Source organism: Peromyscus eremicus, chromosome 4 (assembly GCF_949786415.1).
Source record: "Peromyscus eremicus chromosome 4, PerEre_H2_v1, whole genome shotgun sequence".
Taxonomy (NCBI): Eukaryota; Metazoa; Chordata; class Mammalia; order Rodentia; family Cricetidae; genus Peromyscus; species Peromyscus eremicus.
The window spans coordinates 80909057-80927375 of record NC_081419.1 but is presented as its reverse complement, the minus strand read 5'-3'; the positions used below and the strand labels follow the sequence as shown (position 1 = coordinate 80927375).

At 38.4% G+C, this 18319-nt stretch overlaps 2 protein-coding genes and 1 long non-coding RNA gene across 3 annotated transcripts in view; 1 reads left to right on the top strand and 2 right to left on the bottom strand.

The window, feature by feature from the left end:
* Positions 1-11445, bottom strand: part of Dcdc1 (doublecortin domain containing 1) — a gene marked incomplete at its 5' end in the record, with an annotated part of 398886 nt that extends 387441 nt beyond the window's left edge. The window contains 2 exons of the mRNA XM_059258913.1: positions 4725-4786; positions 11305-11445. Coding sequence (XP_059114896.1) covers positions 4725-4786; positions 11305-11445 — 203 coding nt within the window. The remainder of the gene's footprint in view (positions 1-4724; positions 4787-11304) is intronic.
* Positions 461-4419, bottom strand: LOC131909431 (uncharacterized). Its single transcript, XR_009378845.1, has 2 exons — positions 3619-4419; positions 461-673 (listed from the first exon to the last, which is right to left on the bottom strand). It is a non-coding gene; the product is annotated as an uncharacterized LOC131909431 (long non-coding RNA).
* Positions 11446-11473: 28 nt separating the features above from the next.
* Dnajc24 (DnaJ heat shock protein family (Hsp40) member C24) overlaps positions 11474-18319 on the top strand; it is a 63679-nt gene continuing 56833 nt past the window's right edge. The window contains exons 1-2 of the mRNA XM_059261060.1: positions 11474-11615; positions 12337-12477. Of these exons, the coding sequence (XP_059117043.1) occupies positions 12370-12477 (108 nt within the window). The 5' untranslated portion in view covers positions 11474-11615; positions 12337-12369. The remainder of the gene's footprint in view (positions 11616-12336; positions 12478-18319) is intronic.

The window sequence follows — 18319 nt, the reverse complement described above, 5'->3', positions numbered from 1 at the left end:
AGTACGTCAGATGAACTCAGCATCCTCCTGTGACAGGGTTGACATGGCATACAAGTATACGAGATGTGAGCAGTGTAATTTCAGTGCTGCATGCCTTTTTATTCCCTTCTCTGGTTCAATAAAAAAACATTTTAGGAACAAAAGAATCTACAAATTGGTTTTAATCAAAACCAGTAGCTATTGCCCTGTCTTCTCTCTTTCGAGGACCTATTTCAGAAATGAGTCCTTGTATTTACTAGACTGACATCAAGAAATCTTGGTTTTGTATTTGAGTTCCTTGTCATCAGATCCTTTGTAGTTCTTTAATTAAAAGCAAAAGAGAACTTCCTTGATACTCTCTCCAACTTGCTGACCTTCTCCTCCTCTGGGATCATAAAGGATTTCTTGATTCAGTGAAATTGTACTGGGAGAGGATACAGAACCTATTAGGTAGAAATTATGAGAGGACAAGTATGAGCACTATGGAAATAAAGGATCTTTATTGCTTTATAAGGTGGTAAAATGATATTTAAAATAAGTACATGGTGGGGGGGGGCTGAAGAAATGGCTCAGTAATTAAGAGTACTTCCTGTTCTTGCACAGGTCCCAGATGGATTCCCAGCACCCACATCAGGTGCTCATATATGCAACTCCAGTTCCAGAGGACACAATTCTCTCTAATTTCAATGGACACCTGCATAAATGAGGTGCAAATGAACTTATGCAGGCACACCACATGCACTAAGTAAGTAAATCTTTAAAAAGAAAACAAATATTGCTTAAAAATAAAGTACAAGATTTAAAAAATTTGAAATTTAACTAGTGTAAAGAATAGTTGCCATTTGTTTAGAGACAGATGCTGTCAACAGGACAAGGGAGACAAGTATCTGGAACCTGAGGTCAGGGACATAGGTACACATGAGTATATACCAGGGCATCAAGAAGATGACTGTAGTGGAAAGGGCCCCAGCAGTGAAAGAAAGTGGAATGGGGGGGGGGTTGAGGCTGTGTTAGCCAGTCAGGCTTGATCCTGAATGATAAGGGACCAAGTTTAATGAAGGTTCCTACTGATCAAATGAACAAAGAGAATTATTGTTCTGAATTGTTACCAATTAAAATAAATAACATGGATATGCTAGAAAGAAAAAAGTTAGACTATTAAATTACTGTTTAATCTTAACTGTCTTTCTACATAGCAGGAAAATAATCAATTCTAGAAGTTCTCAGACCAGAAATGGAAGAGTGACCCTCAGACAGTATTTGTACTGGTGTAAAAAGAAGGCAGTAGGGACCAGTAAGTAGTCCAGCCTCTCTCACCTCTGCTCTGTCAACAGCAACAACAAACAAACAAACACAATCCCATTATTTTCTTCCTCTCTTACCTTAGGACATTCCAGAATGGTTAGAGCAGAAGCTCACATCGTAAAAGAGCTTCATAACGAAAATAATGTAATAACACCAGTAAGGTGAAAATATTTCTATTTGCCAAACCAAGTCTATAATCAATATTTTATTTATCAACCAGAAAAATACAACTAAAAAAATGGTCCTGTAGATTTTGGAGACATGCACCATGTCTCATATGTAAAAATGACTACAACCAGGTCAAAACGTTCTTGAGTTCTGATGATAATTTTAGGGCAGAGCTGAGAGAAATTCTAAACTCTCCTGGCTTCATTTTTTCTAACTATCTAAAACATGAAGATGGAGATGCTGATGGAAACAGAATTCTGGAATCGTTCTATCTCTAAACTTTGAGTCCTAGAGGCTTTCTAAAAAGCCTAGAATCAGTTGTCTTAAGTTTGGTATTATCTCTGTTCCTTTCCAGTCTTACCCACTTGATGGGGATTATAAAACCATCAGCTTACCTTTTGAACAGGACTAAGGATTAAACAAGAAAGCTTTGTGGAGGTGTCTGAGAATTATAAACCCTAACCTTCATTTGAATACTTGTGTCTGCCCCCACACTCTCCACGAAAGAATTTTTAGAGTTGGTAGAGAGTATCCCAGGGTCTATTTGCTATCAGAGAAGATGTAGTTACACAAGAGCTGCAGTTGAAGAGTGTTTCTTCCTCGGCTGTGGGATTTCTAACCATGCCATAGATGGATAGCTTAGGTTGCTTTGAATGTAGATGCTGTTCTTTGTCAGGAAGAAAAATAGGTATGTTTCAATCCAGGTCCTCAGAAAATAAGTAAAATCCTGGCCCAAAGCTACTCAGCCATGTTAGGTGGGGTTTCCTCTGGTTTGGATGGGGTTTGTCCCTCAAAGATCCATGTACGAAAAGCTTGGTTTTCCGGGCAGCCTTGTTGGGTGTGTGTGGAGACATTGAGAAGTAGGGCTTGGCAGGAGGTTCTTCGGTCACTGAGGGCATATGCTCAGAAAGGACTGAGGTATCTTTAGGGGACCTCTCAGGTCTAGTGAAACCAGTTGTTATCAAACCCTGGATTTGGATCCTGAATTACTCTCTGGCTTCCCTCCTGGTGATGTGATCTTCTGTTTTGTCACATGCACCATTATTGTGGTGCTGTTTGCCATGAGGCCTTTAATAGAACCAAGATGACATGAATGTGATGTCCTTGATCTCTAGAACTGTGAGTGAAATGAAATGTCTTTATAAAGTTATCCAGCCTCAAGGTATTTCTTATAGTAAAAACAAACAAACAAAAACCAAAATGCTAACACAGTAGCATGTTAGACATAGAAAAAGAAACAAATGACAACTGTTTGTGCTTTCTGGACATCTCCTTAAAAAGTCTGCGATCAGACTGGGAGGATGGGTACCGGCAGAAAGAAGGAAGGCTACAGGGATCACTCCTCTGACTCAAGGGTTTGTCAGTTGGACTGTCTCTAAAGATGAAGGTGATTCCTATAGTACAAAATGTCAGGAAATTAACAAGCAGAAAAAATAAAACTTAAGGGGCTTGGAGGTTAAGAGCACTGGCTGCTCCTCTGGAGCGTTGGGGTTCAACTCCTATTACCCACAGCGGTCCATAACCACCTTTAGCTCCAGTCTCAGTGGATATTATGCCCTCTTTTGGCCTCCATAGGCACTGCATGCACGTGGTGCACATACATACATTCAGGCACACATCCATATACTTAAAATTAAAATATCAAAAACATTTTAACAAATTACAGAAAACTGTCAACTTTTCAGAGCAAAAGTTAATTTCTAAAGGTATAAGAATTTTACTTTCAGTATCTATAAATGAGAATTCATACAGTTACATATAAAAATAAAGAGAATAGTTTCTAAGCAGCTTATCAAAATCCATTTTATTAATGTGTGCTCATTATATAGATTATAGCCTTTTTCATAAATATAGATCCAAAATAACAAGCATCTACAAGTGATAGCACTCCACAAAGCACACTACATTGGCTAGAAAGACAATCCTGAATCTAGACATGGCCTTGCTGCACACTGGAAAGCAGCTCTGCTCATCATGCCCTGATTCCCTAGTCATACCTGTACCCTTGGGTATATCTGCTCCAAATGTGTGACTAGTCAATTAGTGTTCCCTAAGCTTGTTGCTTCTCACTGAGCACTAGTTCTCCTTTTTAGACCAACATTTGCAAGTTCAAGACCAGATAAGTAACAAGCAGCACCTGTATCCAGAGGACAGGTTTACATTTACCTGTTAAAGTGAGGGACTGTGGGGCAATGCCAAACTCCATCTAGAAGGTGAAGAAAAAACTAATACGGCTCCTCAGTATTTTGGTCTCTTGCCTTTTCTTATGCAGGATCATCTAACTTTAAGAAGAAGACAGGATGAATTTCCAGCTGTCTCTTCCTCTGTGCTGATATGTGTAAATACCATACACATATGTGTATGATACATACAGCAAGAGAAGTCACTCATGTCTCCCTTTCTAAATTTAATTTTAGCTTTAATATATGTATATGCACTGCACTATGGAATATGTCTTTCCTTTTCTTGTATCCAAATAAAAAATGTATTTAAGTTTCTCCAAACATACAGAGAAAGTAAAACCCCTTAATTTAATATTCACAGGGAAACAGTCATAAAGAGTAGCACTACAGACCAGGATCCACATTGCAGATAAAGATTAAAAAATATCCAGTCTTTCAAATTAATATATCTGACTGACTTTCTCTAATGTTCCCGCTTCACCTGCAGCACATCAGACAAGGTAATAATTTATGATAATCATATGAAAATATACAATTAATATTCATCACCTCTCATTCCTCATCACTTTAGATGATCAGTAATGCAGAGTGAAAATGCTGTCAGATTTCTAATTGCTTTGTAATGGGCTTGAAACAGGGAAATCATTAAAGGCAAACAATCTGTCATTTGTCTGTTACTTTAACTATCTATCACACCAAAAAAACTCATTAAAGAAATTGCTAATGAGCTACAAAAGACTGTACTCACAGTGCTTCTTGGCAGATTAAAAAGTAATAGTATGAATTGCTCACCATATTTTTTAAAATATGATATTTTTCTGGAAATTCATCAGAAGACAGTTATCCAGCATATGTCAGCTGCATGCTTTCATCATCCTGACACTGGCTCCATCACTGCAGAAAGCCCATTAGCAAAGGAGACTTGTTCTTCATCCACCTCAGATGATTAAACTGGAGGGCTTCGAGTAGAAGCTGCAATGCTAATGTGTTTATCACTAGTAAACTGATGTAAGCAGTAACAAATAGTACCACAGCAATCCACAGGCTGAGGTGAAGAATACAGTTTAAAATATGGGGGTTTTAACTCACTTCTTTTGTAGACTTGAACTGTGGAAGATGCAATATATATATTCTTGAATGCGTCTATCATCCTGCAAAATTAGATTCAACTACTGAAATTTATGCATCATAACATTAAGGTCTACATAATAACATCAAATGTTTTGAAATTTTGATGGTATTAACCAAAAGGAAGATGTCTCACGACATCACTGTGGGCAATTTTACTAGAGAAACAAATCGTTTCTTTAACTTCTCATGTCTTCCTCAACTCAAGCTTTAATGGTATCACTGATTTTTATTTGTTTTAAGGGCAAAGGAGTAAACAAACAAACATCTCGGAATGCTTTCTGGGTTATGCAGTGCAGATGCAGTTTATTTCAGAAGAGCATATGAGTAAGGAAGGCAGTAATGCTGCTAATCACACTTCCTTCTTACTAAGGATGAATCAAATGATGGGTTTCATGCCCCATCATGAAAGATAAGTCATATTAATGAAATCAAACATCTTCTCCATGCATGCCTATTCATATGCAGTCACATTTTAAGCCAGGTGCTGCAGTAAACATGCACTGGTGAATTCCAAACTAACTCCAAAAGGTTCCCTAACACCCTGGAAACATCTTCATTATACTCTCTAATTGACTTAAACAGACTCCATATCAACTATTTAACACATTTTAACCCACAAATTAACACCCCCTGATCATTCAGATTAACCTTTCTTCTGTGAGTCAATTATATGACAAAAATAAACTTTTTCTAAAAAAGTAAAAATGGAGAAGGAAGGATGCTATAAAAAGCAGCTTATAACTGCGTTTTCTCACCTATCGAAAGAAATTGCCATGCATTCCAGGGAATCTAGGAAGAGGGGAGAAGCCAGAGTGCTCACAGAAGAGAGAGATGTAAAAGAGTGAGATGCTGAAAATAAGTTGGCATGTGTTATGATCGTGAAAATAGATTAAGGACAGTATCTCTAATAGGTTCTGGGATGATTAAAAAACAGGCATAAAGAATATAGGAACAAGAACCCCAGGTAAGATTGAGACTCCCCAGAAATCTAAAATACAGATACAATGGAAGTTAAACAAGAGGCCACAGCAGCAGCTACGATGACGCTGCAGAAATGACAAGAGAGTAGAGCCAGTTTAGGGGAGAAACAACAGCCGGTTTGAAAAGACAAGGTAGAAGAGTTGTATCAGTCTGCTTCCTGTTCCTACTGTTCCTACAGAAAAATACGAGAGGTAACCAAACTCAAAGGAAAGAAGTGTTTGTTTTGGTAAGTGTTTAAGTTTCCAGGTCTATAACAAGTTGGGGCATCACGCCAGGAACTATGGACAATGGAAACCACTCCCTTCATGGCAGCTGGGAAGTAGAAAGACAGGACAGCACAGGAAAGGGTAGAAATGGATAGAGTCCCAATATTACCTCCAAAGACACGCTTCCAGTTCTAACTTTCCCCATCCTTGGCCCCACCTCCTCATGGCACTAATCAGTATGGGACATTAGGAATGTTCAAGATAAAAACTATAGCAGTTGTTTATTAGATTGATTTAAATATTGTATAAGCTTTTATGACAATCAGCCAAAAAGAAAAATAGTTTCTCTAATTCTTACCACACGTTTCTCCTTCCCTTTACAGTATTACTTAAAGCTGAACATGTCCACACATCTTCATGGTCTAGTTTTATTTTGATTTAAAACTTTCAGGAATTCAAATAGCCTATTTCACTTTGTGCCTGTACGTTACCAATGCCAGTTCTCGGTATGCCCTCACAGGGTGCTTGCAGTTATTTCAGTTGCTCATTTCTTTGTCTGTCTGCCAAGATGAGTGAGATGCAGCCAATGCTATCTCTGTATGAGGCGCAGAGCAAAGAGAAACTATTTGTAGATTGAGTAGGTAAATGCAGGCTGTTTATGTACCATATTATTGCTTTTAAAAATCTCATTACTAGCTAATTCTTGGTGGCTTGCCTATCTTTCTAGTAAAGTTTGAAGTTGTTTTAGACATAATTTGCCTAATTTCAGAACATAACTGTAATACCGGTGATAATTACAAATAAATTCAGCTCAGTGCAATGATAAGCAAATCCTAAAAAATCAGAAATGATTACAAAGAAAATTAGAGTTGGTAATGAAATATGTAGAAAGAATACATGAATATAATGCTAAGAAGTGAATAGTTAGCACAAGTACACTGTTGCTGTGGTTTGGATAGAAGGTAGTCTCAAGGGTAGAGCTATTTGATGATACCTTTGGGAAGTGGAGACCACTGGGCCATCCTTAGGCTATCAGAGCCCTGTCCCTTTCCTTTCCATTTTGCTGCCTGGTCATGAGGTAAAGAAAATTTGTTCTGATATACACTGTCTACCTTTATCACCTGGCACCCACTCCTATGAGAAACCCAAAGCCATGTCTACATGGCATTAGCCTAAAATGTACAAAACTGTGAACCAGAAGAAATCTTTTCACTTTATACATTATCTCAGTATTTCATTGTGGTTGCAGAAGCAAACACAACTGTCTATAAGGTAAGAAGCATAGCTTCTCTAGTATATCAAATTAATGTATGTTGGGCATTCATTTATGGGCATATTGGTATTAACTTGATAAATTGAGTAATGGAGTAATTTTTGGCTACTGCTAAAATCTGGGGTTTTAAGCCTTCATAAAATTATCTATTTATCTATAATACTTGATCATCATCTTGTAATCAAATATTTAACTTATGTCTACTGTTTTCATATAAGATATGTGTGAATAACATGAACTAAGATGGCTTTGCTGATGCTTTAAATTTATCTTGCAGCCAAATAAAAAGACTAATTCAACAAATAGTTGGTTGTGGCTTTATTTTTATAATTTGGTAGTTTCTGGTGTTCATAAGGTTCTGAAATGCTGCTATGAGTTTACTGTTATATTAAAACTAAGAAGCCAATATTTTACTAGTAATAGTAATAACCCACCATTACTAAGGACTTACTGATTTCAGGTACAATTATTTCCCTGAAGTCTCACAACAGATTTATGAAGGAGGCATCATGTGAGCAATTTTTCACCGAGGAAGAAAGCAGGGTACAGAAGGATTAACTCTTACGAGTTCTCACTGCCAGGAAGAGGTAGAGCTCGATCTGGGGTTACCCAGCTTGACTGTAGAATTCATGTCCTTAACTATCACATAAAAGTTCATGTTTCATTTAAGAATATTTTTATATTTATTCTATTTTTAATTAATTGTAAGTTCATGTAAGCGTGTGTCCTGAAAGGCCAGAGATGTTGGATCCCTCTGAAGTTAGAATTACAAGTGATTGTGAGCTGCTCAACATAGGTGCAGGGAATTAAACTCAGATTCACTACAAAAGCAGTATGTGCTTTTAAGCACTGAGCCATCATTCCAAACCAATAGTTTATATTTATGCTGCATCAGTTTCACATATGATGGATAAATTTGCTTCTGAAAATAAGGCAGTAAGAAACAAACCTATTGTAGAAACTTGCTGGGAACCAAACTGATCCAAGGCTTTTCCTGAGGCCCTGAGATGGACCTATAACCATGAACATGCTTAGCACAGTCAGAGCCTTGGGAGCTTTTCCCCAGGCTCTGGTATATGGAGAAGGGACATAGTTCCTTGTCTAAAACCATGAATATGCTTGGCAGAGCCAATAGTGGCCCACGGCCAGGGTGTTGGGGGAGCTGAGGGTTTCCTGAGAAACCAACTATCCCCTCAAAGGACGATGGGTCTCAGTTCCAAGGCCCCTGTGATGCACTTGAGATACTGTGTTCCTTTTGTGCAACATTGCTTGATTAACTTCCTGTTGATTTCTTCCGATTGTATGATAGCTTTCTGCTGATCATGTTCCATCTTCTTGAAAACCATATACAAGACACTGTACTTCTTAATAAGCTTGCTTAACATAAGACACAGCTTGTGCAAGACCTCCTGACCCCAGATTTTATATCTTTTTTATCTTCTCTTTCCCTGGTCCACTAGCTTTAGGATCCCGTCATTGAAGAATGACCTGGTCCAGGTCAGAAGCTCATCATTAGAAGTTGGAAGAGTGAAAAACAATGACAGCATGAAATTTTCAGGCAATTGATGGAACTAGAAAATATGATCCTGAGTGAAGTAACCCAAACCCAGAAGGACAAACATGGTATGTACTCACTCATAAGTGGATATTAGATATAAAGCAAAGAACAATCAGACTGCAACCCACAGAACCAAGGAGGCTACATAGCAGGGGAGACCCTAGGATGACTGTGGCTTATAATAAGTTTTGGTTTTACTCAATTACTGGGCAAGCCTCAATGAAACACTTCACTATTAGAATAAGAATTTGTACTGTATAAAGCTGATAACAGATCAATAACTAAATAAATAAATACATACATACATAAATACATAAATAAATAAATAAATAAATAAATAAATAAATAAATAAATAAATAAATAAATAGGAAGTTGGAAGAGTGAGGCATGTCAGCTCCCAGTACTCAGTTTGTCTGATAAGAGAGATTTCTTGATCCACTTGGCTGACAATCTAACTAGGGGAACTATTACAGAACATACCTTTAGAGACATTAACACGTCATGGGATCAGAAGAGTACAAATGAGTATTCGGTAGGACTTGCTATGAATGTTGAAAGAAGTACTTTTTAAACACTCAGCTACTCTAGAAGGTAAATTAATGCCAGAATAAAAAGTTAGGTTCTCAGGGATGGAGAGATGGATCGGCAGGTAAAAGCACTGCTGCCAATTCTAACAACCTGAGTTTGGTACTCAGGTCCCACATGGTAGAAGGAACAGCTGACTCCTCTAACATGCTGTGGCATACCCACACCCACACACATACAAATGCATATACAATAAAAAATTAATGTAATCGAAAAAGAGTTAGGACTTTATTCTCTAGACTTGCTTTGCTCAGTGAGATAGCCATTAGTGGCATGAGGCTATTGAATACTGGAAACCAGTAGCCCCAACTAATATGTGCTGTAAGAGCAAACTATATGTTAGCTCTTTATATGATGACCTTTTATAATGATAGTATTCTAGATATGTTGTGTTAAATACAGTATTTTAAAAGTCACACATGTAGCTTGCATATGTGGCTTACTTTCCTATATTTCTATTGGATAACATTGTTCTAGAAAACAGGAGATTAATGAGCAGCGACCCAAGTAACAGTCACCGAGAGAAGTTTATCCAAGTGTCAATGACTTGGATTATAAGACAAACCATCTGTTTTTTTCCAATGAACTAAAAACAACAAAAACAAGTTGTTAGTGAAGGAATTAGTCTGATAAAATACATTTTTTTAGAGGCAGAACAACCAGATTTCATGTTCCAAGTGTTTGGATACAGAACCAAGCAAACTACCCCTAAAGATCTTTGAAACAACTTGAGAGATTTGAAGAGGGTGGGTATATTGGATGATATAAATTAAATATTGACAGTTTTGATTGGCTAAGGACACCTTGGAGATAAAAGAAAAAGTTGACAGCAAACTAAAGGACTTGGAGATAAAATGCAAAGCATTTGGGATTTCCTTGGGGATATCAAATAAGTGGCTAGAGATGAGACATACAATAACCCAATGAGATAGTATATAAAAACTTTGGTTCCCAAAACTGGACTTCTTGAATATATTTCTGTATACAAAAAAGGGTCAAGTAGGATTGTTTGAGGGGAGGATAGTTTAATGGAGGCTTTCTTATAATATTGTAGGAGAGATCCACAATACTCACTTCTGCTGCTTTGCATATTTTGGTATGCCCATACAGATAGTTTTCTAAATCCAGGACTGAAGCTAGACCCTCTGACCGTTAGTATAATGATCTTAGCTTCGAATATGACAAAATCCAGTGGAGAACCTACTTTACACTTTCATATTAAGATTTTTAAAGTCAACGGTATCATTCTGAAATTCCTCATGTATTCTATAATGTTCATAACACTAAAGAATTTATCCTATTAGAATATTTCCACTCAGTTTTATTTTCAGTGCTTCTTAAACTGATATTTGGTAGAAGACTGAAGGGAAAGCATATCTAAGCAAGAAGCAACAACCGAAACCACTTTGTATCTCCAAGGGAGATCATATCATGTTCTCAAAACTAAGATGCTTTTCATCTCCAGATACAACGCAAAGAAGAGATCAAGGCAAAGTAAGAAACACGGAGAAGAGTTAATAAAAGGGAACAAAGAAAGAGAGGTGAGAGGAAAAAACTAACAGCACATGTAAAAAGTGCTCGTTTGGAGTAAGCCTTACCAAAATGACTCACAAAGGACAGTTCATTCTGGAAGGAGTGCTGGTTCTACACCTGCATAATTAAGTATCTGGCCTTGATCATTGATTTGTTTCATCTACAAAGTAGTTATAGCAACACCTTCCAAAGTTGTCTCAGTGGGCTGAAGTGAAAGCGAAAAAGAGTAAATGTGAAAGTATTTGAATTCTTTTTTTAAAAAAACTTTAAGTCATTTGCAGAAGTCTAAAGGGAATGATTATTGGGCATAATTTATGAAATATCCTCATCCTTATCACCAACTTCCCGCCCCCAGTATAAACCAATAGGACCCGAGTTGCTCAAGGTAAGGTAAGCGGAACCTGGGATGAAGGTGCTCCGCAGCAGAGGTGGAAGGCTGTGACAATGTCGGGGCCGGGGCCAGGGCAATTAGAGCAAGACCTGGAAAGGCAGTTCTCCAGAGCGCCTCTCACAGCTGACAGAAACCTCAGGAACCCGACGGGTTACCATAGCAACCGCGTCAGGGCAAGAGGAGGGGCCCTTCAGATGTGTGCATCTACAACTAGGGCTCGACTGGAAACGTATTCCCACCGAAAGCTGACTTCCGGCGGAAGGGAAAGTGGGTTCCGCTCGCTGGCCGAATGGGCTCCGGCTGGCTCCCTCGTGAAACTTGGTGAGTCTGACTCTGTGTGGAGCCAGGGGAAGGCACTGGCAGCAGCGGGCTGGGTAGGGCGGACTGTGGATGCCTGGAGTCCTGAAGCTCCTAGTCGGCGAGACCCGGCTGCCTCATGGTGAACTGGTTTCTAAAGCTGGGAGGACTGTGGCATCCTGGAGTGCACAGCTTCGGGAGCGATGTATTTGCAGGCTGTGAGCATCTGTGCCCTAGCAGGGCTGCACTCTCCCTGAGCCCGTGCTGTCATGTCGTGCATGTTTACATTTACTCTGGAAGAAAAGAAGTGAGCAGCGAAAATTCAGAGGCTATGCATACCATCAGCTTCAATTTCTTTGGCATTCTAATTTCTTTATCCATTCGTTTCGTGAATACTAAGCCCCAGTGTTTTTAGTGAACACCTGTATGCCAGTTTTACCATTAGATTATAAGAAATACCTTCTTAGAAGTTCATCCATCACCGAGGCTCATTATTAAATTCTCTTTTTATGACATTGTGAATTTATTTAAAAGCTTAGCATATACTATGATATATCTTGCAGGTTTTCTGTGCTTCCTAGTATTCTTCCTTATACATGGCATTTATGATACATTTTAAATGGAACTACAGACTTTCCTGGGTTTGCGTTATGATCACAATTTACTTAATAAAGTAATAAAGAATTTAGGAAGGGATGTTTCATTATTCCGACTGTAATGAATTACCATAACATTTCTGCTGCAGCTTATCTGAGAAGGCATACTTCGAAGGACGGGGATGGCTTTTGAGCAGACACTCCAAAAGGATTGGTACAGCATTCTGGGGGCAGACCCGACTGCAAATGTGTCAGACCTAAAACAAAAATATCAGAAACTCATATTACTGGTAAGTCTTTTCTTTCAGATTGGAAATCATGGCAGGGAAAACAGTTTTGTTTTTTAATATGGCCAAAAATTTAAGCTTCAAAACATGTAGATCGATAGGAATCTAGACATTTGTTCAGCTGAAAATTTCAACAGTAGAGAAAAAAGAATTTTGATTAGGTATGGGGTGATTGAATTAGAATCTTCTGATTCTATCACTATAAGAACTTGGACCACTTTTTTTCTGTTTGTCTCAGCTAACGTTGAATGAAATAATCCATGTAAAATGTTTAAAACAGTTTTTACTTAGTAAGTGTTAAAAGCCACTAGCCACACTATTAAGTACTTGAAATGTGTACTGTTATGTGCATAAAATTGTAATGTGTTATAAATATGGAATGTGCACTGGATTTTGATGACTTGGCACAAATAAGAATATAAAAGTCTAAATATTTTTATACTGATTATATATTAAAATGATAATAGTTTCTATGTACTGGTGGTTGCACAGAATATATGTGCTTGTTTTGCATATAATATTAAAATTTCAGGTAGTATTTTTATTCTTTGAGAATTTCATATAATTTTGATCATATCCGTCCCCCCCCACTTCCCCCCCCATATCCCCCCACCTCCCTACTGACCCCAGTTTGAGTTCTCTTCTCCCCAGCCCCTGACCCATCGAGTTCAATTTGTGTTGCCCAAATACTCGTGGGTCTGGGGCCTGTCCTGGAGTGTGGTCTACCCATCAGCAGTCAGACCCTCAAAGAAAACTGACTCCTCCTCTGCCAGCACTTATCAAATGCCAGTAACTCCTTAACTAGGGGTGGAGTTTTGTGCTCACCTCTTCCCCTCCATGCTGGGATTTATAATATCAAAATATCACTTATTTTCCTTGTGTTTAGCATGCATGTGTAGCCTTTATAGCTTAGATTAATTTCTATTGGATAGTAATAATTTAAGCCTTTTTATTGTTTTTCACTAATACTTACTCGTTTTTTTTAAATTAATGCGGTACATAAAATTATCTAGAGCCTTTGAATTGTTCTACTAATTTACCCAGTCATACTTTGATGATTTTGAGCCAAGGTCTTCATTTAGTAATGGTCTCCATTTAGTTCAGTTTACAAAAAAGAGCAAAGAATCATTATTTATGTAGCATTGCTTGTCTAATTTGTGACAAATATGATCTCTGATATTTTGCTCAAACTATGTTTATTGGGAAAGATAACTCACCATCAAAAATGTGCTAATATCCGAGTCTTAGAAAAATGAACTTCAGGCACCTTCTGCCTTGGAATTTTTAAGATATATCAGAAAAATCAAGTACATTTTGTTGAAATTTTTCCAAATCATCCTTGTACTCTAGTTAATGATAGTCAATGTTAGATAATGCTATACTAGATAATTGACTGGATAGACCTAGAGATCCTTCTATGTTCTGTTGTCTTTTAGTTGAGCACTGAGAAGGCTTTATGTGATCCTATTTGTCAGACACATTAAAAATATATTACATATAATCTATGTCTGTCCACTGCTAAGCTATACTCCCAGTATAGAAGGTTTTGTTTTTATGAAATATATCCATTTTGTTTTTGTTGTTTTATATGTATTGCTTCTGTGTCTTCTCTAAAGTCATGGAAATATTCTTCTATGTCTTCTAGATGCTTTTATAGTTTGCTTTACTGCTAGACCTATGCCTTCTATGTAGGCTGGGGTTGCTGGCTAGACTTGTATGTTTCCTCAGTATAGAAGTATAGTTCCTCCAACATCTTTTCCTGAAAACATTTTCTTTCTCCATTAGCCTGTCTATTTCTGGGCATTATATGAAAATTTCTTATTCTTTTTAAGTTTACTTTTGTTTGCTTATGTTCTTTCTTAAATTTTTATTTCATTTAAAAAGTGTGTGTGTGTGTGTGTGTGTGTGTGTGTGTGTGTGTATGTGTGTGTGTGTGTCTGTTATTGTGTGCAACAACACTGGTGTGTATAGGTCAGAAAACAACATGAGAGGGTCGGTTCTCTCTTTTGACCATATGGGTCCTGGAGATACAACTCAGGTCCTTACGTGTGGCAGCAAGTGCCTTTACCCACTGAGCCATCTTGCTGGCCCTTGCTCACATTTCTATAGAAATTTTAGAATCAGCTTATAAAAGTCTAACAAAAAACAGTTTTGGCTGAGTCTTATAAAATTTCACTAGTATATTTCCATTTTAGCAAAATAGATGCTTTACCAGTATTGACTTTGAATACATGAACACATCATATTCTTTCCACTACTTATTTAAACCATTTTTTATTTATCTCAGCAATACTTAATAATTTTTAGTACAGAAATTGTGAAGTTAGTTTTTCTTGTCAACTTGACACACCTGGGAAGAGGCAACCTCAGTTAAGGAACTGCCTAGGTCAGATTAGCCTGTGTTTGTCCTTGGGACACTGTGTGGGAGGGCCCAGCCCATCGTGGTGGTACTATCCCTAGGCAGGTGGACTTGGGCTGTATAAGAAAGCTAGCTGAGCATAAGCCAGTGAGGCAGTAAAAGAGCCAGACAGCAAGCAGTGTTCGGATGGTTTCTGTTTCAGTTACTGCCTGACTGTTTTACAACCTGGAAGTTGTAAGATAAAATAAACCCTTTCTTCCCCAAGTTGCTTTTGTTCAGAGGGTTTTATCACAGCAACAGAAGACTGAACTAGGACAGAGATGTTACAATATTTCTTTGGGTTTATATCTACCAATTTGATGATTTGGTTTCATTGTAAATGTCATTCTTTTTCCAATTTCACTTTGCAGTTATTGGCTGGCAGTGTGTAGAATTAGTGTAACTTATTTTTTTATATCAGCATCTCATTCTTCAGTTATGGTGCATTTGCTTTAGAATTCTCACAGAACTCGAACTCTTATAGATGACTGAGAATTTTATACCAACACAATCACCACTTGGAACGAAAGAGAGCCTTCTCTTTCTACTGTGTGCTGTGTGTTTCTTCTTGCCATACTGTATGATCTACATGGTTTGTGTTAGGTTTCAAACTGAGACAAATGGCTGAGGTGCCTATTTAACATATCAAAGCTGACACTGGCCACCAGGTTCTCCCTTCAGTCTCTCAGCCCTTAGCTGTTACAGGACCCTCCTGGCTGGCATACCCACCCCCTACCTTGAACTCCGTAGCCCAGGAGGCTAGGCTGCTCTTCCTGATATAATTCAGCCGTTTTGGGGCCCCCTGGCTGCTGCACCTGGTTCCCATCTCTCCCCTCTCCTTTCTCTCCCCACTCTCCTCACATGGGTCAGGGTCATGTCCACTCTGGACTCTCCCAGATGTCCCTGCCTCTGACTATGCTCTCCCACACATCTGCAGTAAACCTTCTACTCTGCCACACCTAGGAACAGTCATGGTCCTGTCTTTATATTTCTTCTTTTTTCATTCTGTTTGCTTGTCTCTTGTCTGTGCCTCTGGTGGTTTTTCTTCTACTGCTATTGCTCTGCCAAGGTTCAAAGCTGAAGTGGGTTTCTTCTCTCTGAGGCTTTTACATTTTGGATTTGGGTTCTATAGGTTTCTTAGAAGCCTTGGCTTTCTTATTCTTCAGCTCTCTATTTTACAAAAGCAAAAGCGGAATTATGAATTATGAAAAAAAACTCCATGCTTTTACCAATGGGCTAATAGTAAGGGTATTGAAGACATTTGGCTGTTTGTTTTTTTTTTGGAATATTCCTCTCAGGACTGGAATGTGCTGAGTTTTTCTCTCATTTTTTTAAAAAGTAGCCAAATTCCTAACCCCACTTCTACTGCTCCAGAGATGTTGCTCCTTCTCTGGCCTCTGTAGGAAAACTGTTTCCCAAAGGTGTCTCTACTGCATTCCTCCAGGTCTGATTCCGCCACTCGTCACAGTTCCGATTGTCAGGATCATCACTAGCTTCTCCCTTGCTAAAAGCAGAAATCAACTGTAGGCTTTCTTTTGGTTTATTACTTAGGTGGCCAAATCCTAGTTTTGTCAGAAGAGTTCTGATGTGTGCCTGTTAGCTTGGTATAATAATAGCACCCCTCACAGGGCAGTGGTGGCACACGCCTTCAATCCCAGCACTTGGGAGGCAGAGCCAGGCGGATCTCTGTGAGTTCAAGGCCAGCTTGGTCTACAGTGCGAGATCCAGGACAGGCACCAAAACTATACAGAGAAACCCTGTCTCGAGAAAACCAAAAAACAAACAAACAAACAAAAAAGCACCCCTCTTTATGCTCGGAAGTATCCTAGTTGGAATTGTCACCCTGCTGTCAGCAGTACTTGACCCAGCTTACCACGCTTTCTCCTTTCATACAATTGTCTTCACTAGTATTCCAGCACATAATATTTTTCTGAGATATCGCCTGTGAAAAACCATGTCTGGAATGTTGTAGGTGTCCAGTAGATGTTTGCTTAATGGATGTAAGCAACTTTATGTTTTAATTCCTGTATCACAAAGTTTTTACTTTTGTATTTTTTTATTTTCTGCCTTATTTATACATTTTTTTTTTAAATTTTTGAGTGGTTTCTTTCTACAATTTCACCAACACAATATCTTTTAAAAATTATTAAAGTTTTCTTTGTCTTCTTTCAGTTCTGGGTCTTCTCCCTCCTCTCCTGCAACCACTACGACCACCACCACCACCAACAACAACCACCGTATTTTTTACTATAAAGGCTTCTTTATATACTTGATTCATGATCATATTTAAGAGTGAAATATTAGAGCTGATTTTGAATATTTTTGTCTGTAGCCAGAGGAGTTCATCCAGTGGGTCAATGATGCTATTTAACCACTTCATTTTTTAGCATTTAAATCCATTTCCCATAGAGGAATTCTCAAATCTCTGCCTGGTGATATGGGAACTTGGTCTCCTAGTACTCTGTGTCCATGTTCTTTTTTCCTTTTGTCTTCTTTTTTCCCTTAACACAATGGCTAGTATACCTGAATTGAAACCTCATTGGTCTTTATGTACATAGCAAAACTCTAGTTTTCTGCTTTGTTGGAGAGAGTGGATACCTGGCCTTGTGGTGAGGAAGAGTCCTGGAGAACCAAACTTATTTAGTCCTAGCCCACAACTCCATTCCTAAAGGTATTTAATGTCTTCAGTTCCTCAGTTTCTCTTGTTTCTGTATGAACGAGTTCATATACTCTTGCACTTTAGGCTTGTGTTTCAGTTTTCTGAATTGGAAACTGTTTCACTCAGTATTGGTGAACTTATTTAGGCCACTCCACGTAGTTAAAAGGAGATTTATTTAATGGCATAACTTACAAATTAAGGGATAGGTAGGTCGCGGGGTCTGGGGAAGGTGTATCACAGTCCAGCGGTGTTCTCTGGAGCTCTCCTCTGTCTACCTCCACCATCCAGCGTCCTGGAACCAAGAGAGCGTTCGCCGATCCGGATCTCGGGTCCCCAGGCGCCTCCCTTGGCCCCGCCTTGTAGGCGTGACAGTTGCCGAAGTCTCAATGGGGGTTGGAACTTCCAGAACAAAGCTGGAATGGCTACCCACTACATCTCCCCCTTTTTGTCTAAATAAGAAAGTTCTAACCTAATACAAGACTATATACAAAGGAATGGTTATCAAATATTGTCCAGGAATAATGAGGGATAATGACCTAGATAAGATGGAACTACAACCAATGCAAACAATATCAAGCAAGAAACACATATTAAAATCCAGAGAAGTATAGAGCATAGATAAATGGCATGTTACAAAGATCATTCCAAAAGGTGTCCTACCCTAAAGAACCTGAACCTAATACTTAATATGTTCTATCTACTAAGTTGTAACTATAACTGCTAGTCTTCAATCCCATCAAAGACCTGAGAAGGAATATAATGGTACCTGAGAAATGGTAGATGGATGC